Below are 24,003 nucleotides of genomic sequence, written 5' to 3'. Positions count from 1 at the left end.
ACTTAAAGATTTACAGTGCTCACCATAATAATTGGCACCCCTAGTTAAAATGTGTTAAAAGTCTTAAAATAAATTACTTTTTATTGCAGAAGCATAATCTCACTGAAAATAAATTTAGAAAACAGCAACTTCACTTCAACTCATGATTTCCTATAAAATGACCTGTTCCACAATTATTGGAACTATTCCTCTTTGCACAACCTCTCTAAATTCTCCTATGCACTCTCCTGTTCAGATCACCCCACAGGTTTTCTATTGGGTTGAGGTCTGGGGACTGAGATGACCATGAGAGAAGATTGATATTGTGCCTTCTGAACCATTTTTGAGTAGATTTGGCCACATGTTTAGGGTCATTATCTTGCTAATAATGCAGTGACGACCCATCTTCAGCTTTCGGGCAGAGGCCACCAGATTCTGTTCAAAATAGGCTTCTGTGTAACGCCATATTTATACCCCAGAGAAATGGGAAGTGATGGATTACTAATTAAAGGTTCCTAGATACTTCGATGCAATTTATAACCTACAGTAGAAATGACAAATGGCTCAAATACATTTATTTCCAATACATTGTTAAGGGTGCCAATAATTGTGGCACAGGTCATGTTATGGGAAATAATTATTTCTTAGTCAGGATTTTTTCTTAATTTTTTTTCCCACTTGAGTTGAAGGATGCTTTTTTCTAAATGTTTTCAGAGTGAGATTATGCTTCTGCAATAATTATTTTTTTTTTTTAGGCTTTTAACACATTTTAACTGGGGTGCCAACAATTATGGAGGGCACTGTACCTTTCTTCTTCTTCTTCCCTTCCAGACCAACGAGATCCCCGATGCACACTAGCATCTTTCAGGGCTGCCGTCTGGACCCACGCAGGGCCAGCTGCCCTGATTCGGACTGTAAGAGTGTGATGTATCAGTGAGGTCAGGGGATCAAGAGAGAAACAGTATCAGAAGTGTAAATAATAGATCGAGAACGAAATGGTAGGCTGATATTAAATAATTTTTAATACAAAAAAGGTTCAACACAATTATGTTAGACAACTTCTTCAGAAATTGCTCAGAGGTTTGTTTAACATGAACATTTTAATTGATGTTTGTGACAAATCCTCTCGTAGGCATCACAGGGCATCACTACAGCCTGCTGCACTATTCTGAGATGATGACTTCTCTCCACATTGAATAACAACAGAAGAGGGTTAAAGGGATCAGACAGAGAAGAATTATTTAACATAAATGATCACATTCAGTATATCACTTTCACACATTCAATACAGAATGCGACAAGTTAATGATTAATTTTCATTTACATATGCTATCCATAATTGTGGCTCTGATAAAAAAAATGAACACCTTGCATATGTATAAGCAAAATAGGAAAACACTGCCATTTATCACAAAATGGCAGGCCAGTTTTCATGTCCGCAGTTTGTTCTGGGGGTCAAACTAGCCCAAGACGGTGGAATCTGACTAAAAATGCTGTGAACACAAATAACAAGGTAAGGATTACAGCACAAAAACTAACACACACATGTTTGGCAAATAATTATTCAAACATTCGGAGAAACATTTCAAGAAACATTTTTCTTGAAAGCACTGTCTGGCTTTCCAATGAGGCTTCATTATGACTGTGATTCTATGTGAAATATCTAAATTACTCACACCACCAGCTGTGTATCCAGGTACATTATCAGTGTTCTCTTCGTGCTGTGCCTCAGTGTCACACTAATTGGATGCTTTTATAGTATAGTCAATCAGTACTCTACAATATTTCAAGTTAGTTTCAGCACCCAGATGTGAAGAGGTGAGAGGACTAAATATGTGAGTAAGTGAAAAGCAACGGAGAGAGCCTGACCAATCAGATCAGCCATCCTTAACCTGCACCCGATGAGCACCAACACAGTGAGGCAGATGCAAAAGCAAAACCCCTCTATTCACACAGGTGATCAGCTCAGCTTTGAGGAGCATCCTGACTTGGTCCTGACTGATCCAGCAAGCGCCTCGCTGCACAGAGGATGGGAAACGTTTTCATCTTTGAGACTCTACCAGAAATCTCAGTGAAAGAAAGGGTTAGCTTTCGAACCTATATGTGCTGACAAAGGACTTTTAATATAAAGCCGCTTTTTGTGCTGACAACAATTGCACCAATAAGAAAAGATCTACAAAAAATAAAATATAAGTCTCTCCCAGTGGTGCACCCCGGAGACTCAAAGGGGATGTGGAAGGCAGAGTAAAGTGCGTGGCGTACAGCCAGTGCCAGAACACTGCACAACAGAAGTACTGCACTGGAGACTACGGCTCAAAACATACAAAAAACTAAAAGCACTCTTAAAAACAATACGCACTGCAAATCTGGAGAGGCCACATACAGAGAAATTGTAGAAACCGCAGGGAAATGACCATTTCATGACCTACAGATTCAGGTAAAACACATCGTTTCACCTCATGTGTCTGTTGGGAGGTTGGCTGAGCCCAGCTAGTGAACAAAACACAGCTATGGCTGCCTCACAGGTCCAGACTAAGAGGACGCATGAAATGGGTTGTGGGACACGCGTGACTGTACGTACTTGTGAAAGTTGAGAACGCAGGCAAGTTGAGAAGACGGGCCTGACTCAACCATGAATGTCTTCAACCCTCCTGCACCTCAGGTTGACATGTAAGACTTTGTGGTGCTGTTGTGCTTACTGTGTGAGGTCACGTTAGGAGTTCACCGTCCAGTCAGCACAGCTACCCATAAGCAGCCCGCCGACCACCCGGAGAGCACAGCAAACCGGGTATGTGTGTTCAAATGATCTGATCTTTGAGTGTGTTCAGAGAGTTAAATGTGAGTGGAAAAGGATGTATGTTTTACACTTTCCAGCACTCTGGCGCTAGTGGTTTCATGCCGTTAGGACAAGCGTTGGCCTGTGGGATTTCCTGAGTGCCCCCCCCCCCCCCACATCTCCCTGCACGAGGCCAGACGTGATACAATTAAAAAAACCAAGACAGTAGACAGGGGGACTAGGAACCGATTTAAAAGTGACACGAATCACACACAAATACGAGTGTCCCCACAGGACAGGCAGGAGAGCCAGCTCCGGTTACAAAAGGACATGAATTCAAACACAAGACGCATGCCAGACGCCAGCGTCCTGCTGGTGGGCACACACACAAAAAAGGGGGCATGTCTAAAACATGGTGCTAAAAACACAGCACAGAGAATGGATACGGAGTCCAGTCTTTTCTCCTGGCTGCCCCAGCTCCTCCTCTGCTGGAGGGGGAGGAGCAGGGGGAGGGGCTTCATTCCAGGAAGCGGGTGAAAGGAAAAGCGTGCAGGACCCCGTGCCTGTTGCCACGGTGGCGTGACGCCTACGTCTCCGGGTTGGTGTCCGTGATGGAGGGGAAGGAGCCGATGATCTTGGTGTGCTGGCTGAAGATGGCTTCAAAGGCCTCGTCTCGGTGAATCATGGCACCAAACACCAGAGGCTGGGCAGACCCAGAAAGAAGCAGAGACACTTGCTCAAAGCATCCAGAAAAGCCAACAGCATGACACTAGGAAAGTGGATAAGCATAAGTGCCCTAGATGAAAATGTAAGTGCTTGTTTCTTACCTTTTGTGTGGATGGCGTGGCTATCGAAATTCCCATTCCAGATCCGGGCAGCACGGACAACACCTTGTACTGGTGCGGCAAACGTACAGGTAGAAGAATGACTTAACCAGAAAGCAACAACATAATCTTTAGTTTGACACGACAGAAAATCTGTACCTTCTGAATATCTGTGATGTCTTGGAGTTTGATGACCTTATTCTTTTTAGAGGAAGTTGACCGTGAGCTGGAACTCTCAAAGCATAAGTAACTACAGGAGAGGACAGAGAGATTTCTCCTGTAAACTTCAATAGACAAGGAGCAGGGAAAGAACTTGTGTAAGAGGCCAGCAGATAGACCAGAAGCACAAACGTACTGTTCCGTCACATAGAGGATGCCGTTGCGTATGTAATCAGTGGGCATCTTCCTGTCCCTGTTGATCAGGCAGCAACGCCAGCCATTCTCACACACTGGGTACAGAGAGAGAGAGAGAGAGAGAGAGAGAGAGAAGGGGACAGGGGGAGAGAGTGAGAGAGCGAGAGAGAGACTTTTAAATGCCATGTTACAAGGAGAAAAAAAAACAGGCAAATTGTAGGTCCAGCAATCAGTAATAACTGCATCCTCCTCCCACCTGGCAGGGGGCGCTCATTTTCAGACAGGTTGAAGACTTCGTGGAAGGGGCCCCTCTTGGTGCTGTAGGGCCGGCCGGTGTCATCGTCGCCCCTGATGCCATAGGGTACCCCGGCTGCCAGGTTGCCACGGGCCACCACAGGCTGGATATGCTGCAGGAAGGAGATGTGAGGGGGTTAGCCACGCAGAGGGAGTCGCCCTGGAGTCCAGGGCCCCTCCTCGGTGACGCGGGCTTAGGGGTCTCTTCATCGCCATCTACAGGTGAGGGCCCATTCGATGCGTTCTCCAAAATGCTACGGTATTTTCCAAAACCGAACAGCGGCCATGACACCATGGGGCACGTCTAACCCAGCGTGGTGCTCAGCAGCCTGGGGTAAATGGGGGGTTGAGAGACACACCCCCTCTGGCTGGCCAGGATCGCCTGTGTTGGGGGTTGACAGACACGCCCCCTCTGGCTGGCCAGGACCGCCTGTGTTGGGGGTTGACAGACATGCCCCCTCTGGCTTGCCAGGACCACCTGTATTGGGGGCTGACCGACACACCCCCTCGGGCTGGTCAGGACCGCCGGTGTCGGGGGTTGAGAGGCCCGTGGGTCATCAGGAGGCAGGAGAGGTGCAGTGGAGACGTGCAAAGCGCAAAGCCGTGGGGTCAAACGCGCACCGCTTCATTAGCAAAGCTGAACAGCACAGGCGCAGTGACACTGTGTGTTGCTTCACAGAATGTTCTGGTGTTAAAAACAAAAACGAAAGACATCCATATGCAGCATCTGCAGGTGCTTCAAACGGTTAATGATGTTAGCCACTCGATTCCACAATTCAAGATGCAGTCCAGAAATGCCCCAGGGCACCAGCCCAAGGCACATGTAACTGTACCCGAGAGCCATTTAGAACTGCGCCAAATGTGTCCTAACATTGTTCTGATGTGACGCTTTAACAGTAGAGATTTATGTCTGACTCATCTGGGCACTTCAGCTGGGCTGATGATACATGTTGAGTAGGACAAAAGCCGTTTTACGCTACGCATCTCCTCCTTATGAACCAACATTTTCATTGCAGGTTCACCAAAACTACAAACATCAAACCAACAGCAGTATATGACATGTTGGCATATCCCTTAAAAAAACAGGGTAAACCGACAGACAGCAAGTCCCCATATCAAATACGCAAGCTTACACTCTATAAACAACATGTGCTTAGAAAATGAATTTGGACTTGCAATAGATTCTCATTCGGAAGATCTCATCACAGCATACCAGAACAAAGCACAGCCCTACAGCCCTTATCCCACACACTCCAACGAGACAGGAAATAAGCTTTAACTCACCAATTCCTCGCAGGAACACGTGAACTATGACAGACACCAGAAAAGCCAAATCTGCATTTGTGTTGTACATGCCTGTATGTTAGGAAGAGCCTATAACTGAATACCAACGTCCAATTATACTGCTAAACTAGTTTTTGTTTTCTTCTTATGAAAAGAAGTTTGAATAGAAGTTTGAATCTGGTTTAGATGCACAGCTTGGCTGTTCTGATTTCATAGCATTTGCCCCAGCTACTGCCAACTATAGCAAAAACTACTTATCCCTACATGAAATGCAAACACACTGCAGTCAAATCTAGTAACCATCTGATGGCAATGGCTCAAAAACACTGGTGAGTTGAACATACAGCAGCAGTAATTTTTTTTATCTTTTAGCCAACATGTTAAGAAAATCACTCTGATTTACAAGAGTGATTTACCAGCATCATTTATCATGTAAGTTTTTGGTCCATTTACCAGCAGAAATGCAAGTACTGGTCTGAATCTCTACCTGAACACACATACACACCCACCCACACACATACACACCCACCCACACACACACACACACACACACACACACACACTCATGCGCACACACACACAGAGCCAGCCAGTAGTGGCAAACACAGGCACTGCTGTCAAACACATCCCTACCTTTTCACAGCCAGACAGCTGAGAGAGAAAAATAACAGAGCACAGGTGGGACAGACTATTACACCACATACACACACGGCCTTCATCTCTCTTAATCAAATAGGGTTAACTAACTACACCTATGGGCTTTACTAAACCAGGGAGATTCCAATATTTTTTCAGACAAAAATAAACATTTCTCAGAACATTACTATAAATATTGTCAGAAAATTCTGGAATAAAAATATTCAAATTTCCTTAAAAAAATGTTTGGTTGGTCTATATACTGCACACACCCACACCCACACACACACACACACACACACACACACACACACACACCCGTCTGTTAAGGTTGGTAGTGCTGCGTTCTTTGAGCTGTGGATCAGTTGGCAGGTTCTTCCATATGATGTACGGTGTGTCATACTTGTCCCTGAGCTTGGGACAGCTCTTGAAGATGAAGTCAATAATGAAGAACTTGATTCCTGCGTAGAGCCCTACAGTTTAAAGAAACACATCAGTGGAGTAAATACCCTACACCTACACAGGTCCAACTGACAGGTAAACCAAAGACACAATGGAACATTCCACCTGTAACAACCCAACACTGGACAAAGTCGAGTGAAAACAGCACTCTGCTAGTCTGCTACACTCAGTCATGTGAATGTCTGCATGTTTTACCAATTAAGAAGCCAAGCAGTTTGTATGGTAGCAAGCAGGAAGCAATGAACGCCATCCACAGGCCGATATACAACTTCTGAGTGACCTCAGGTTGCACCCACATAAACAGGCTGCAATAGAATACACGCAGATGCACACACACACATACACAGAGAGAGAGAGAGAGAGAGAGAGAGAGAGAGAGAGAGAGAGAGAAGGAGAGAGGGGAGGGTGCGCACACACACACACACACACACAGACACACAGAGGGTTGTACACACAATAATTAATCAGTGTATTTTTACGAAAGCTGGATGACATTACATTATGAATCATTTGCATCACTGTGGATCCACACATTTTCTCACATACTGTACACGAAGGTCGGGTGACATCTGAAACACACAAGTCACCGAGAACGAAATTTAAATGCTCTCACTTTCTGATCTTCTCCAAGACATCTGACATCTTTCCGAAGAGATTCTGTGAAAACATGGAGATTGTGGGAAAGAGGGATCGGCCTGTCTGTCTCGTGCTCTGCCTCATGCCAGCTAGCAGCTACCGGAGCCACACACACACTGTGTACCTGTGCTTTCTGAGCCACGTCCAGCACCAGCTGGAACTTCTCCGAAACGGTCAGATCTTCTTTTGGAGGTTCCTGAACAAAAAAAAGAGCTGCATTCACACACTACAGTGTAGAAGTTCTCAACCTCTGCATCAGCAAACTAGTTCGTGAAGATCAAAACCCGAGTGTGTCTGAAGTCATGATGCCTTTCTCGAAAGTATGCAGTGCTTTAGCTATAAGTAGCCCCAGGAGTAGGTTCATATTTACCACCGGCTCAGACACTGCAGGAACGATAGTCCACTGGATCCTCCAGCCTCTGCAAAACAGTGGAGTGTGTCATCCACAACCTTCTCATCAGCCCACGTACAATCTGCCCAGAAACTTTATTCCATTAACTCCAATCCAGCCTAAAGAAATACAACCGGCCTGCCAGAATTGTTAGTGAGGAATCATGGGACATGGGTTTGATATATTCACTCACCTCGCAATGAGATAATTTAAGGACAAGCGGACAATGGCTAAAAAAAGAAACAGTGGGATGGCCCACCCATGCCACACGGCGTTCATATAGATCTGTGGAAAAGAGAGAGAGGGGGATCATACATTCATATAGATCAGTGGAACAGAGAGGGGGGTCATACATTCATATAGATCAGTGGAAAAGAGAGGTGGGATCATACATTCATATAGATCAGTGGAACAGAGAGGGGGGATCATACATTCATATAGATCAGTGGAACAGAGAGGGGGGATCATACATTCATATAGATCAGTGGAACAGAGAGGGGGGATCATACATTCATATAGATCAGTGGAAAAGAGAGAGAGGGGATCATACATTCATATAGATCAGTGGAAAAGAGAGAGAGGGGGATCATACATTCATATAGATCAGTGGAAAAGAGAGAGAGGGGGATCATACATTCATATAGATCAGTGGAAAAGAGAGGCGGGATCATACATTCATATAGATCAGTGGAACAGAGAGGGGGGATCATACATTCATATAGATCAGTGGAACAGAGAGGGGGGGGATCATACATTCGTATGGATCAGTGGAAAAAGGGGGAGGAATCACACGTTTGATTACATCTTTTCAGCACAAGTTCAGCCTCTCTATGGTGCTTTACTAACCAACACTGATATTGCAGCAAGTCTAAATGTCACAATACGGTGAATCAAATACTCCACCAGTGTTCTGATGCAACAGATGAATAATCGGACGATTAGGTGGGACTTTGAGGTTTGTCTCTGATAAGCGTCTCTCTTTTACTTTATAAAATATGTATATAAAAATGACCATAACTCCAGTGCATGTGTGTGTGTGTTGCTTACAATGAAGGCGATAGCTGATGTGTAGACAGAGTGCCAACTGGATAAAGCAGAAAGGTTTCTCATGAAGTTGGTGACAGGTTTAGCACCTCGTTCTGTGGACACATTCACAGCCCAACACATACAAATAGCAACAGTCTCAATCATGTCTTCCCAGTTATGATCGTAAAATATTATTAGAATAATCCGTCCCATCTACCAGCCATATACAATTCATTTCTATCTAAACATTTAGGCTGTGCCCGTAAGCCGCATGAAAACTTACTCAGTCGTCTCATATTTTCAGTTAATCTGAAACCAAAAAGAGAGAACAAGACCAAAAGAGAACAAAATTATTATTTACCAGAGTACAAGCAGCCATCTTTGGGCTAAAAAGAGTTTGACAAAAGCACCACAAGAGGGCAGACTGACACACTGTAACTCAAGTCATCTCACTAACACCAGGGCACATAAAAACCAATTGCATTTCTCGAATGAATACTAGAAGTCTAAATATAGAATGCAGTTTTACATGCTATAAATGATTTCAGTAGAGTGTACATTACAGTAATGGATAATAATCCCCATGATGCCCCCCCCCCCCCCCCCCCCACAGGTTTCCTCAGAGGATCTCCAGCTCTTCTGAGCTGAGGGGGAGTGACTGTGTTCTCGACACAACCAGGCGTGACTGGTCAACATGTCTTAATGTTATTCATCGGAGATCAGCTGCATTTTGATTGTGTTCAGGGATGCAACCTTATTGGGAGAATGCAGCACATTTAATGTGTCAGATCCTGGGCCTTAATGCTGATGTGTTCTGTAGCGCTGTGCTATTCCCTGTGGTCTGAGTAAAGGCGATGCCTACCTAGCGAACACTGAATCTACATAGTGACGACTGTTTTGGCTGCATGCAAAGAAGCAGTCACCAAAAGCACGCACCAGAGAAATCCCCCCCTCTGTGGAACCTTATATAGACACGGTCAATTATATTCACTCCCCTCATATATTCACTCCCCTCCTCACTAGGCATGAATGCTGGAAGCTCTATAGATACTCTACATGTTAACGCTGCCGTTTTGTGTTTTTGATGATTTTGGATTCCAAGCAAGACCTTGTGTTCAATGTGAAATAAATTTTGTATGCTAAATTTGGTGAACAAATAAAAAAGTAAAAAAAAAAAAAGTAAATAAATCAAGACAAGGAAAGCACTACAGCAGCCCAGACACACCGAGAGCCCGAGGAACCCAGTCGGTCTTCACCTTTTAGCACTGAGAGGCTCCTCCATCTCCACTGTGTTCTCCTCAGGCTGGAAGCGGAAGTCTTCTATGTATACTCCGAAGCGCTCGGACAGCCATTTCCACAGCTTGGAGCCCAGCGACTCCTTCTGTTTGTCTACTGTTTGAATAAAGAGCCACTGACATTAGAACAGGACCCGGTGAAGGGCAAACACACCTTATGCATTTCACACGTGTGGACAATGGACAAGCGAATGGATCACAATCTCACTGAGAAGACCCCGTCTTTACAAAGACTTCAACTGGCCAGCAGCGAATGGCGCGGAGCTACTGAGGACCTAGTTTAGAGGCGTTGGAGCCACATCCCTACAGAGAAGCGTCACTTTCATTAAAAAGCATCCTTTACTCCTGGGACAAAGAGGTGTGGTGATTAGTGTAAGAGGTAACTACATACAACAGGTGCTTAATTGAAAATGGTGGAATGTGGATGATACGTTGCTCATGCAAACAGCCTATAGTTTCATTGCAGCAAGGACCTGTGGTCCTCCAGAATACAGCAGGTCACCTACAAGAGAGTGTCCACCCTGACAGCCTGTGTCAAAGACGCCACAGAACCATCATGAGACAAACATCAGAACACCTGTGCCGGATCTCTATTGAAACCAGTCATCTACTGGGCTGCTGAATATACCTCCTACAACCCCACCCCCCACTCCTCTCCCTCCCTCCCTCATGCCCTCCCTCACTCTCTCCCTCCCTCCCTCCCTCCCTCATGCCCTCCCTCCCTCACTCTCTCCCTCCCTCCCTCCCTCATGCCCTCCCTCCCTCCCTCACTCTCTCCCTCCCTCCACAATTTAGAAACCTTCAAACTGTTAGCTTTACTTCACTGCTCGTCAATTATTGCGCTATTTGACATAAATGCTGTTATGCTGAATGGAGTCAGCTAAATGCTGATTGGAGCTTGTGACTGTAGACCAGTGATGCTTGTTTCTTGGTTTTATGCAAATATGCACACGGACTAAGGCAAAGCTCCTGTATGCAAATGCTGCTTGGTGATCAAACTGATCCCAATCTGTGATGTGGCTTCAGTCTGCAAATGCACACCCAATAAAAGAAGCAAAGGTATTTCTAATGAAGGGAGAAAGTTTCATCCATGTTTTAGAAAAGAAAGCAGCCATTCACACTGCTCATTATGAAGTTCTTCACCAGCCCAGAGAGCCACGCTGTGTCTCACGTCCAACACACAGCCGTGGACACTCTCCTGTAATTAAACCTCCAGTCTGCCTATGCTACAAGAAAATGTTAAAAATATATATACTGCATGAACTGAACACCGACCAACCGCTAGCAATCAACATTAGCAATCAAGGTGGACCTCCTCAATAACCGTGTAATATTTTGTGTAAGTGAAGTAATGTTTGTAATATGTTTGAATTCAACATAGTGAGAATCCGAATAAAATAACCTTCAGTCTTGAAATCTGGCTCTCTGTTAGAAGATCACAGTGGCTCAAATAGGAAACTTTGAGTTATGTTGGACCAGCTTCATAACAGTGGATCTCACCTGTACCATTGGCAGAAGGGCCTTGTGCTTTGGATGGCAGAGTTGGAGAGTCCTCTGGTCTATGAGTAACACAGACGAATACTCATTAGAGGTACGAGTATGGACCAAATCGCTACACATAACCCAGGTTACTTCACCAGCCACATTCCTCTTCTCTTACCTGGATTTGAGGATTTCATTCATTTTTTGCTCAAGGTCGACTCTTTTGGAGCGCTCCTTCTCCAGCTCCTGCTTCAACACCTCCGTGTTCACCTCCTCCCGGAGTTTCCGAAGCTCCTCCTCTGAGACCGAAGAGAGACAGCAGCACAGTGAGACACGCAGCACAGTGAGACAGCAGCGGAGGGAAGAGGAGGTCATTCCTGGTGCCCTTTGGGAACAGTGCAACTCAAATCGCACTGTGTACGTCTTGACAGACCATTACACATGCGACACTGTCCAGAAGAAGGCACATCTGAATGTCAACTTGAGTACAACCTGTGAGAATCTCTATACTCCCTTGAATGAAAAAAAATACCCAGCACACATTGGATGGTTTCCTTCAAGAAAAGCTAACCCAAGTGGACCCACTCGATTTCACACACTGACAACTTGATGATACACACAGCTGCAGTCAGGTAAATTTCTCTAAACTATACCTGCTTCAAGGTTACCTGGACCATGAGACCATCATTAATTCAGCCTCTGCTAATGACCCTGTCCTCACTGTGGACGGAGACGCCCTGGTGTGCCATGAGGTCAGGTGAGAGACAGCCGGGTCCAGTGCAGGATGACCCCCCAGTGGCCAGCGCCTAAACTAATGAGCTTCAAACCAACAAACCAGCAAAACAGTTCCCAACTCAGTTCTCAGTTTAACGTTCCCCTACGCTTTATTAATTACCTAATCAGAACACTCACCAAATCTGGTTATCCAAGATTTCTGGTCTTTTCCATGATGTGTATGAAGTGCAGTGTGGTCTTGCTAAAATTTGGCAGAGCTGTTCAACAATTCATCTAATGTGTTTATCTGTCCATATGAGAGATTGCCCGGTGTAGGGTTGTGATTGGTTATGACCACTACACACCCACAGATCCATCAGATCCATCACTGCTCAAGTGTACACGGAGACTCTGTGACTCTGAGTGTTCTGGCAGGGAGTACGTCAGGCCAAGGAGTTGTCTGACACCAATCAATTTTCTACGCCCTTCAAGAATGTAATCTGGCTTGTTATAGACCATGGAAGTAGGCTGAACTGTGCAGCGCTGAGACATTTCAGGGCTCAAACATGGTCCCTCCTCCCCTGAATAACATTAGAAGTCTTCTGGCTTCTGATCAAACATCTCACCTTCATCTACTCACAAGGAAACACGCAGCCATTAGAGCCGGCCAGAGCCCGTGCCAGGAGAGCTTTTCCTGGTATGGATGTCCTGCTGGAACCAGACAAGGGCTTTGCTCAGGCAGACACCAGCCTTCACAGGCAACGAAGGAGCTCCAGGTTCCTCGATGCTCGAGTAGGACACGACTGCACGTCACAGCAATGTTGCCACTCAGAATCAGCAGATTCTAGAGTGCCCGTTCCTCAGATCCACTGCAGGGAACACCTTTAAACAAGCACGCATTCCCTATAACTGAAATCCCATTTGTACCAAAGAAAGCCTTATCGAACTCCATCAGCTTTGATTCATGCACTTGCCCTATTGATTCGGCTACGTCTGCCATCTTGGCTGGTAATGTGTCTTCTTCCCAGCCTTGCGCTTGACCTTAGAGGCTTGTGTTTCAGCTGAGGACAAGCAGCTGCTCCCATGACAGACACAAGTGCCAACAGCACCGAGACAAGACCACTGACGCACTCTTGAAACAGTTACAGCTTGTAAATATTTAGCAGGGTCAGCAATGTGTCCAAGATGACACCCCCCCCCTCACCCCCCAGAAACAAGAGATGCAAATCTTCCATTTTAAACAACGGCTGCCATGACTGTTGTTGCCATGTTAGCATACATGCCAAGCAGAGAAAGTCAAGGATGACAGGGAGCAGGGCCAGTCCTAACACCACCCAAGGGAAGAATCAGGGGGATCCATTTCAGCGTTACACCTCAAGTCAAACGGTGGCTCTATGTTTAAAGTTACTGGACTACATAGCCAACTGTGAATAAAAGGATGTCTATACAAGTTCTAAACTAGTGTTACAGGGAACAAGAGCACGAAAGCGTGAACGGTGCGTTTTTTGTCGTTAAGCGCCCGTCACACACGGCTTGTTGATCGAGGCTGAGCTGTCAAGTTAAGACTTGTCCTGCCATCTCCCCTGATGATTCAGCGGACCGTCACTGCTACACATGCCACGCTAGCCAAGGCGCTTCAGGTGAGCCCCTCTCGGCTGAGCACCGCCCCGCAGTCAACGTGAGAGGAGATGCGAGCAGGAGACCCAAAAGGCGAATAAACGAGGTGTTACACGAGCCTTTATAGCAGAGTGACACAGTGTGCACGAACAGTCATGCTCTTCACTGGCAAAGGAACAAGGAGGGGTGATTATGGTAATGCAAACAGGGTCACGTGATTGGACAGTCCCTGAAAAGGGTGGAAAAGTTCCCCCTCACGTTTTCCATTTAGTTTAAAGAGGACTTTTCCAACGAGAGGACAGGGCGAAGGAGGGCTAATGTCGAGTCCTTCCTTCCACACTTGCCGATAAAGCTTCATTACATGTAGAGAGACCACTTCATGTCATTAACTCACAATGTTTGGAATTTAAGCCTGGATAATAATTACTGGGGTCCTACTACAGAACTGAGCACACCAATTTCCGAGGAATCCATCAAGTGACCCAAAACCCGCACATGAGACAAGATCAGAGGCTAACCATATATAACCAGAACCCAACCAGGACCCAACCACAGCTCAACCATATCCAATGAAATCCTGAGAGCAGTTGAGACAATGCAAACTACACTATTAGTTGTGAACGTAACGGAAAGGGCCCATAAAGGGTTCTGTTCAATCATCTTATTACTTAGTAAGAAATATGAACTAATTTTGGTTAAAAAACAATAATTTATTATTAACAAAAATTGAAAATTAACTAATAATGGATTATTAACTTATTAACTAAATGTACTAGTTTAATTAAATGTGTCTATATCACATAAGCAACCAGTGCAGTTTGGCCAGCTGAGCGCTCCAGGTGAGCACTGTTCATCCTGCGCTTTAGTCCTGGCTTAAGTTACAACCTTTATCATGCTTGTGGATGAAAATGTACAAAGTCCTATAATCTGGAAATCTGTCCTTAAATTCAATCCCCTGAAACGACCGTGAGAGTGCTTCAATTCATCACACCTGTGTCATCAACACAGGACAACAGAGGGACATGTTCACATGCAGGGCGCCGAGACTATTCTAACAGCATCGCAGTGAAGACCGGAGAACCCGGCACTTCATCAATACACACCTTACACACAAGCTCGTGTTGTGTAACAGTGTATTAATATGTCTTGCCTACATTCACAGGCAACAAAGATCCTAGTCTGGATTTTGTAGCCTTACCGTACAGCTGCGCCCATGAGCACACATACACACACACACACACACACACACACACACACACACACACACACACACACACACACACACACAGCCTAAAATTAGAACCAGTGCACCAGCTTAGCGGTCGATGAGCCATCAATGTCACCAATCAGATTGTTGTGATGTACAAGATGTTAAAACCTTTTACTATGCATTTAAGAAATGGCTCAAAAAATCTGTTCTGTTCATGTTTATGTGATTATTTGTGGATCAAGTAATCACATAAACATGTGATTTAACCAGTGAAAGGATGATGATAAATGTGGTGCCTGCTTTTGGTGACTGCCTCAATGATGATAAATGTGTCCAAGACCCAAAACATAAACCCAACACAGCAAATAAGTGCATAGTGTTCAGACACTACTGATTATGTTCCATCGCTAGAGCTGACAAGGTCAGAATGATCTACACTCAGAAAAGACTGGCTACTGGTCCCTCAATCTCACTGACCCTTTCTCTCTCTCTCTCACAAACACATTCTCTCTCTCTCTCTCTCTCTCTCTCTCACACACACACACACACACACACACACACACACACACACTCACACACACTCACACACACTCACACACACTCACACACACTCACACACACTCACACACACACTCACACACTCACACACTCACACACTGCAGCTCTGGCACTAGTAAAGAATACTCATGAACTGAACAACCCTCTGTATTTCCACAAAAGCCATTTCTGAGATCTGTATATTAGATTAAAGAGGCATTACTGTGCTTATATTACACTTTGCACTCTATTTTCTTTTGGTGATAACTAAAATTATTATACATAAAGGTTTTGACAGAGGATGAAGGTAACAGAGATATTCTGCTGGTGACCTTATTCAGCCAGATGTCATAACTGATCACAGATCAGTAAAGGATCAACCTGCAGCTTTGCTGCAGTGGTGACAGCAGAAAATGTACTTTGAAACAGCTTACGAAGGAAGTGCTTCTCCAATAAGGCGATTTCGAGGTGACCCTTGACCTCATTGAGCCTGTCCGCCTCCGTCCTCTGGTAGTCCTGGATGGCAGCAGCCATGGTGATGGACCCTGCAGGAGCCTGGACACACCAGAATACAAACAAAACAAACATCTTCAGTAAACAGACCAACTGAGCACCTAATCCTTTTTGGCTTCATTACTGTTTGCGAAGAGCGTCTCAAAGAGATAAACTGGAAGGACACCACACCTACAGAAACACATGGAGAAGCCTGGCAAAAATAGCACACAAGATACAAATATTTTTCCACAAACCTCCAACCCAAGTTTCTGCTTTCCGGAATAGTCCAGTATTAATGGCAATAGCAAAGAGCACATGCTTGAGCATGACATAGTTACAGTATTATAGAAAGTATTAGCAAATTTTATCCGGAAATCTGACAACCTTCCTTTCCATAACCTTCTTGTAGGTACTACCTTGGTTTAAACATCTCCTGCATGACCCGAACAGGTCAACATTTTGAAATATTTTTAAAGCATGCAATTCTTCACAAGTTTGGAGAAAACAAACAAAAGAACCCTAAGGTGGATGTAAGTTTTCATGCCACACCCTTTTAAAATATGCCATATGCAAACTTAAGATTTCTTACCGTGTAATAACAACAACAGTAGTGCTCTCTCTCACCGGTCTTAACTCCAACAACTGGAAGAGGCGATGCTAACAGAACAGTGCATCAAATGGACATTTTGGCAAAAAGTCCTTAGACGTTTGGCTGTCTGCATCTTACTGTTATGAGACAGGATCAGACCCAGAGCTTCAGGAGCAAACAGAAGACGTATGGGGATCATTAGACCTGCTCATATTGTCACCGAGCCTGTTCAGCAACCTCAAAAGCTGCTGTGGGTGGAGTCAACGCAGTCTGGTTTACTTTTACAGCACAAACGCTGCATTATGACAGTGCATCTTTAGTGTCTGAGACTTAACAGATGTCCTGTGATGTCCACTAATCCTCCATCACTGCGGAGCACACACTGCAGTGCAGTGATGGGAGGTGAAATATAAGCATACAGTACACACACACACACACACACACACACACACACACACACACACACACACACACACACACACACACACACACACACACACACACACACACACACACACACACACACACACAAATGTTAAAGCAGAGCAATTTAATACATGGCTGTTCGACCCAAGCCAGGCAGTTCAACACCAAGTTTGTAACGTGACCCTGCTGTAAAAGGATTTTCTTTACAGTTCTATCACACGTGACCTCTAAATGGATAATTTCAGTGCGGTTAATATGGTCAAAGCTACTTTTCTGGAGAACTTCATTTAATAATTTAGCCATTGAAAATGGTTAATTTGAGGATGGAAATCTACCATGGAGAAAAGTACATATATTTACTCCCTCATCTTGCATGAACTTCAGATCTAGAATATTTTTGATGGCATTTCTAAAAATATTACAAATGTAGTCTTTTAAAATGTTCAATAAATCCCAGTCTCACTCATATATTGAACAAACAGCTTTAAATATAACAGCTGAGATCTTTCAAAGGGCTTTAAGCTAGCATACACCCACTAGACTTCTAACAGTCCTGTCATACACTTGTGTCAGGATGCCTCAGGACTCTCAGGACATTAGTACAAGGGCTTTAAGCCTGTGGTAGTGCAGAAACAGCCCTGACAGGTGCCCTTGAGGTGACTTGCTGGAACAACTCAAATAACTGGCAAAGGAGCGAAGTACGCTTTTCACAAAGAGGGAAACTAGAATAACATGATGAGATCTAACACCTCTCAAGGGTGTTCAGAAAATATAAGAAAGAGGTAACATGAAACTATTTATATAGGCTAGAAAATATAACAATAAAGCAACATGTCTTGAGCAGCAATGGGGAAAAAGAAAATAAACAAGCTTATGACTAGAAATGATTGCTGCAATATCTCAGGAGTACAGAAGGCAAAGCTCCCCGTGGCCATTTCTTCGGTACATGTAACCGGCCATACCCGTCTATGAAAATAAAGATATTCACTTCTTTATTAAAAATAGATTGCTTTAGGACCGATACTCTTACTCATGTACAAACTCCAATTAAAATTTGGCTACAGCACTATTATGTCAGTGATGTAACGACAGCACAAAAATATTATTCTACCATTCAATTTGCATGAAGATGTGATTATTACAGGGCCAATTCAATATTACGCTGAGTCAGAACTTACTGCACAAACCCGTGGTTTGCCAGCTATAGTGCTGAATGAGCATTTTTAAACGCAGAAGACCTGAGCCCTCGGCGCTCCACCAGAGAGAACGCTTACGGGGTCTCGCAGCTCTTCCGCATCTTTGATCGAGGGGCGGGGCTTGGTCAGCAGCTCGTCGTTGCATTCGCTGTCCGAGGCGTTGGGCGACTCGGCGAGGTCCAGGAACTCATCACGCTTCTGCCCGCGGAACCGTATCTTGTCCAGCCGCTTTAACATCTTCAAGACACAATCCCGTGCCTTTATCCTAGCATGCTGGACGGCAACCCTACAGGGCAAACACAGAGCACAGCGGTAATGAGCAGGAATGGTAATGGAATGAAGAATGAGGAGTGAATGTATAGCTGCCTAGAACAGTGAAGGGGTTAACAGAACAGGGCTTTTCTTAAGAGACAAACAGCTTGGATGTAGCCTCAGTATCCAGTGCAAATGTAACGACCTTGCAATACAATTCCCTTGGCAAACATGTTTACTCAGTGGGTTTTCTTATCATACTTTAACCCACCGTTGGACAAATGATATGTCAGATAAAAGCACACCAATGAATAACAACATATAAAAACAGAAACCCAATCCAGGGTGAACAAGAGACTCCATTAATGGAGTGTGACAAAGACATCTTCCATTGGCAAGATTCACAGTGTACAGCCAGCCTCTCCTGGGAGAATTTCTTCAGCCCAGAGTTCTGAGATCTGTGAACTGAAAAGGCCTGACTCGGTTACTGGGACAAGTTGTGTGAACACGAGAAAACAAAAGAACAACTGAGAGAAGGCGAAACAGAAGAGTCTTCTTGTTCTATAGAGTATGTAAATGCAAGTTTCTCCAGGGCCCTTGGGCCCCTGAGCACACAGGGACCCCATGGACACTCACTGATGGGATAAACAGTATGGCCTGTGTACCCAAAGGCTGATTACATGAGAGTTAGGATTCACTCCAAATTACCTGCTGCTTTTTTGTAGGAACAATCCAAGCAGTTTGTTAATGTGCAACTACTGTACATTAGTTATCAGGCCTTGAGACCTCCAAGTAGCTGTACATTTATATGCGGGTACCAATACCTACACATTGGTATATGTCTTTCAGAGGTTATGATATTTGTACATTTTCTAGAATTTTCCAAGGTTACATTTTTTCAATCTCTGGTGACATGTTGCAGCACAAATCCAAACCTCACGTGCATCACGTTCCAGCACGGCTTGCGATAACCCAGACGGGGTTGCGTAATCGTGACTGCACGCATACTGCTGAACTCCCACAGAGAATGCCACGGCCACGCCGACGCGATATTCACCTCGGCGGCTCAGCAGACAAAGGAGCACTGGGCACGTGCGTAGGGGAGTGCCCTCGCGCGAGCAGCGCTCCGCCACGGCTCGTGCGTCCTCGCCGCGGCGCCACACATCGTCACGGCAGTTCAGCTCTTCTAATCCGCGAACGAGGAGGCAGCGCGGGGACAGGGCACAGCCCGGGGTTCGGTAATAGACGCGCTTCCGGAACAGATAAGCGGAGAAAACGATAGAAGGAAAGACACAGAGAAGGACAGCCAGAAAAACAAACGCTAAAGTTGAAAGCGAGTATAAAACGGACCAGGCTTTCGTGAAGGTCAATATATATATTAAATATATACTGGTTAAATCGTAATCTTCATATCATAACCAAATGAAGCATGTATATTTAGTGACTTCCTATGTTTACTTTGGGGAATAACATCTTAATAATGGAACACGCTAGCCCATAATTACCACAGAACTGACTGCTTTAATGAGTTTTACTTGTGCAACAAAAACACATCTCTGGATTTACCAGCATACAATATGGAACTGACATAGGGATTTAAAAAGAGATAATTTCTGCTTTTTCAGTGATCAAAACATGTCAGTTTTCAAACAACCTGTATAAATCCCAACAAACTTATCTTCCCTAAAGTCAAACAAAGGAGATAAGGGGCTTTAAAAAGAAGATTGTGCTTTTCCGAAGCTTGTGACCTGTCTAAATAAAAGTGACTTCCAGAATAAAAGATAGCCAACATAGATCTGTAAACATGACCAATGTATATTAAATATCCAGCAATAAACTGAAAAGATTAAAAATAATAAAAGACACTAATTTCCAATTCACTTGAACAATGCAAGAAAACATGTCCAATAAAGTGGTGGTTATAAATGAGCAGCAGGGTTTCTCAATATAGTGCACAATAACAGTTGAGGCATTGTTGGAGTATAAACACAGTGTGCAGTTTTTTATATTTATATAAAAACTCAAAAGTACTGTAGTGCATAGTGTTTGGAAAATAAGGAGCACTGCTACACAGTACTGACCCTATAAAGCACTCAGACCAGCAGCCAGTGGTCAGCGCAGTTCTGACCTTAAGGCCCAGCAAGTAAGGCCACTTCTTATAGAGGCTAATAGCAGTGAGTAGGAATGATCTTGCATCACTCCTTGGCACAGTGCATCCCCATCACTCTGGAGCTGAAAGAGCTCCTCTAATTAATGGTGGTAGCATGTCGAGGATGTGACGCATTGTTCATGATGGATAGGAGCTCGTTCGGCATCCTTGTGTGGATGAATGTAGCTCAAAGGCTTAGGAACAGGTCAGTTTCTCTGTGCCATTTAGACAAGACAGATCCCAGAAGCCTCAGGGTGGAGCTTTCCACCCTATACTATGACTGTCAAAACCTCTGAAGCTTAGAATCACAAAAACGAAAAACCATGAGTACCCACAAGAGTTCCACTCTTGATGAAATTCAGCAGTTACAGCTGTATTTAGCAAAGGTGAGTATTTCATGCAGAAACCATGGAAACATGCTGTCATTTACTCAGGTGAGTGAACCATTTGCATAGTGGAAATTACCAGGGTGTCAAATTTCCATGGTTTATTGATGAATGCCCCTCAGTAACCCATGAGTGTCTTGACCTAACAGAAGAGCACAGTTCCACAGTATCTCCAAAACATTACGCTTGTAATTGAGATGACTGAGTTACTCATTGGTTTTGGATTCCATCGCTAATACAGAAGATTTTAAAGGATCTACATCGTGTATTAAATGAAAATCTGAAAAGCTAAAACCCGCAGCCTACTATTGTATCATTAGCACATTACACATTGTGTCTCTCATTAACAAATTCAGTCATCAGATTAGTGGATTGTTCCCATATATATATATATATATATATATATATATATATATATATATATATATATATATATATATATATATATATATATATATATATATATACATACAGTATATATCATGTGGAAGTGTGATATCAAACACTAAATATTTCACTCTTCTAGTGGGTGGCCATATCTACCAGAAGAGCTGGTAATGTGAGGACACGGTATCAGTCCTGTGTCTAGAACCTTCTTCCTGACTCTGGACTGAGACAGATGTAATTAGTGGGATCTGGTGAGGCTACTTCAACTTAGGAGTCACATTCCCAAGTGACTCAATACTACTGGGACAATGTTGTTAACCTTCCTCATTCTGTGTGTGTATGTGTGTGTGCGTGTGCGTGCGTGCATGTGTGTATGTGTGTGAGTGTGCCCGCGCGCGTGCGTGCGCACGTGCGTGTGGCAATGTTCATTCATTATTTCCGGTTATGGTTAGAATTAGCATATATGTACTTTGATTACTTCACTATAATTCTGAATATATATATATACAACATACAGTAAACTGCATTTACACAACTAGAATTTTCTTCAGATTTTTATACTTTAAGAAAATTTTAAATAACGATAATTAGGACGGAGCAGATTAATATTTACGTACTAAACTGACGCGTGTTTCGTCTTTCAATACTAATGTTCATCGGGTGTCTTATGAAGGGAATGGGCGGTGTTCTGTAAAACCATCTTGACTCACGTTTCTGGATCCATACCTAATGGCTCTCAGCGGAGTGGACAAATAATGTCAATAAACGGCTGGACACGATATACAGCATCATTTTGTTTACTGTGGCCGATCCACTGATGGCGGCGTGTCCTTGGGAGCAAATAGACCAACTTATCAAACCTTGACCAGATGCTATTGTAGCAAATAAACACACAAACATAAACAAGCTGTTTACGTAGCAAAGAAGGCGGCGCGTCAACGCACGCGCCTTTGTTCTGTCAATGCTGGGCTACAGTTGGTGTTGCCATCAAGTCAATTCAAGTTCAGATTAGTTAACGATCTAATCGACAAAACTGAAACAGTGTGGTAATAAGTGGGGCCTTGACCCCCAGTGGTATTCCCCATATGCACTGTCATCGTACACCCAACCTAATGCCCTTTGTGTAGATGGCCAGTCTGTTTTAGAATCAGGATAACGGAATTTCAGTTGTCCAGCTCGAAATGACAAACTAGAGAAGTGCTCAGTCATTCCGTTTTTTTATCTGTCCTCCTCATTATTAATAAACCTAATGTGCTTATTGTAATCTTTTCATATGGCACACGTAACCTATCCTTAATCTAATAGCGTTGGCTGCAGCTATTGTGAAACTGAAATTGACACCACAGTACTGTCAATAGAGAAACAACGCAAAGACGAGACAGTATGCTGAAGCAATGGAGATAACGATGCAAACATAATGCAACATGGGTATAGATTTAGGCATTTTAGAGTCTAAAAAATAGCTACTGTAGAGGCTCAAACAGTATAACTATAGACCTTTATAGGTATCGCACACTTCAGACCCGATATAAGATCTAGTTTGGAGAAATACAAAGTTTCTTAGCTACTCACCTTGCACGTAATTCGTAACAAAGTTTCATTAACAAGAGCAACCAAATATCCGAGTTTTGCTCCTTTTCACAACCTGCTATGGGTTCGCAAGGGAATCTTCAGAAGACCTGCCTCCCTCCAGCCCGTACAGATACACTGCATATAAAATGCAACTGGCTAAACCAGCAAGTTTTTATTTTCCCACCGAAAGATCTTTCCCAAAGATACGGTTGATTGCCAACCAAATACCGCCCTATGATGATCTGTTTCAATCCGCCGTTAATTTTCAGAGACGCTGGCTTCACACACCAGGAAATTTCGTCAATGACAGCAAGACGGTCTTAAAGGAACCACCGTGACAAGAGGAACCATTATGCGCTGTTGTCGCACGGACCCGAATGAATGTGACGCCGCTTTACAGAAGTGAGTTGAAGAGATTCAGGCCTTTTTTATTCCTGATACACATTCCTACATTAACAAATATAGCATCTTTAGATTTTTTATTTATGGAAAACCTTACACAATCAATATAATTATGAAAGGCTCTTATGAAAATGGGAATTACATCACATTGTGCTATGACACAGATACAATGGGACATTCATTAAAAAGCTGCTCTGTAATTTCTGTATTATTTCTATATTCTGTATACGCTTCTGTATTACACATTGAAGAGCTATAGTCTATGTTCAGCCTGAACCTCTCCAAAGTAATTTAATAATCTTTAAAATGACTTCTTTGGTTTTATTCATAATACAACATCGAGACATTGAGATCCTCACGGAATTTTAAGGGTATTCTTAGTTAATTTAATGAACCTTTTTACTGGTACATGTCTTAACAATATCAGTGCTACAGAAACAAGTGCTTGGATATTGTGCTATGATTTATGTTATCATACAGGGTGTAGTTTTTATGACAAACTCATGTCAGATATTGACCCTAAAATTATTATGTAATCTGGCAATTGAAAATGACAAAGTTTGTCTGTTGTCTTTCAATAAAAATGGGGCCTGTATTTCTACATTATTTTTTAGTATATCCATGTTTTTGGC

General features: G+C 43.7%; 1 protein-coding gene across 4 annotated transcripts; it reads right to left on the bottom strand.

Annotated features, from left to right (window-relative positions):
• Positions 1–978: 978 nt before the first annotated feature.
• On the bottom strand, positions 979–23,296 carry gramd4b (GRAM domain containing 4b). 4 transcript variants are annotated; one of them, XM_077021538.1, is made up of 20 exons: positions 22,970–23,296; positions 18,302–18,509; positions 15,952–16,072; positions 11,618–11,738; positions 11,458–11,516; positions 9,919–10,054; positions 8,946–8,971; positions 8,684–8,775; positions 7,830–7,921; positions 7,616–7,664; positions 7,370–7,441; positions 7,223–7,266; positions 6,805–6,914; positions 6,466–6,620; positions 6,145–6,162; positions 4,190–4,340; positions 3,935–4,028; positions 3,739–3,829; positions 3,583–3,651; positions 979–3,458 (listed from the first exon to the last, which is right to left on the bottom strand). In XM_077021538.1, the coding sequence occupies exons 1-20, from the start codon at positions 22,996–22,998 to the stop codon at positions 3,342–3,344; spliced, it is 1,854 nt and encodes a 617-aa protein (XP_076877653.1). In that variant the 5' UTR covers positions 22,999–23,296; the 3' UTR covers positions 979–3,341. The 4 variants fall into 4 exon arrangements, with proteins under 4 accessions (XP_076877653.1, XP_076877655.1, XP_076877654.1 ...); XM_077021540.1 differs by lacking the exon at positions 22,970–23,296 and adding an exon at positions 19,533–19,653; XM_077021539.1 differs by lacking the exon at positions 6,145–6,162 and having other exon boundaries at positions 22,970–23,295.
• Positions 23,297–24,003: the final 707 nt, after the last annotated feature.

This window comes from Brachyhypopomus gauderio, chromosome 11, assembly GCF_052324685.1.
Source record: "Brachyhypopomus gauderio isolate BG-103 chromosome 11, BGAUD_0.2, whole genome shotgun sequence".
Lineage (NCBI taxonomy): Eukaryota > Metazoa > Chordata > Actinopteri > Gymnotiformes > Hypopomidae > Brachyhypopomus > Brachyhypopomus gauderio.
Note: the sequence above shows the minus strand (reverse complement) of the source record. Positions and strands in the feature narration are given on the sequence as shown.

What these genes read in the sequence shown, in the direction of transcription:
- gramd4b (XM_077021538.1), bottom strand. Translation starts at nt 22,998, where the DNA reads ATGAAACTTTGTTACGAATTACGTGCAAG. An exon ending in GTCTTGGAGAAGATCAGAAA is followed by an intron (nt 6,915 to 7,222) that starts GTGAGAGCATTT and finishes ATTCTATTGCAG; the next exon opens with CCTGTTTATGTGGGTGCAAC. An exon ending in ACTGCTTGGCTTCTTAATTG is followed by an intron (nt 6,621 to 6,804) that starts GTAAAACATGCA and finishes TTTAAACTGTAG; the next exon opens with GGCTCTACGCAGGAATCAAG.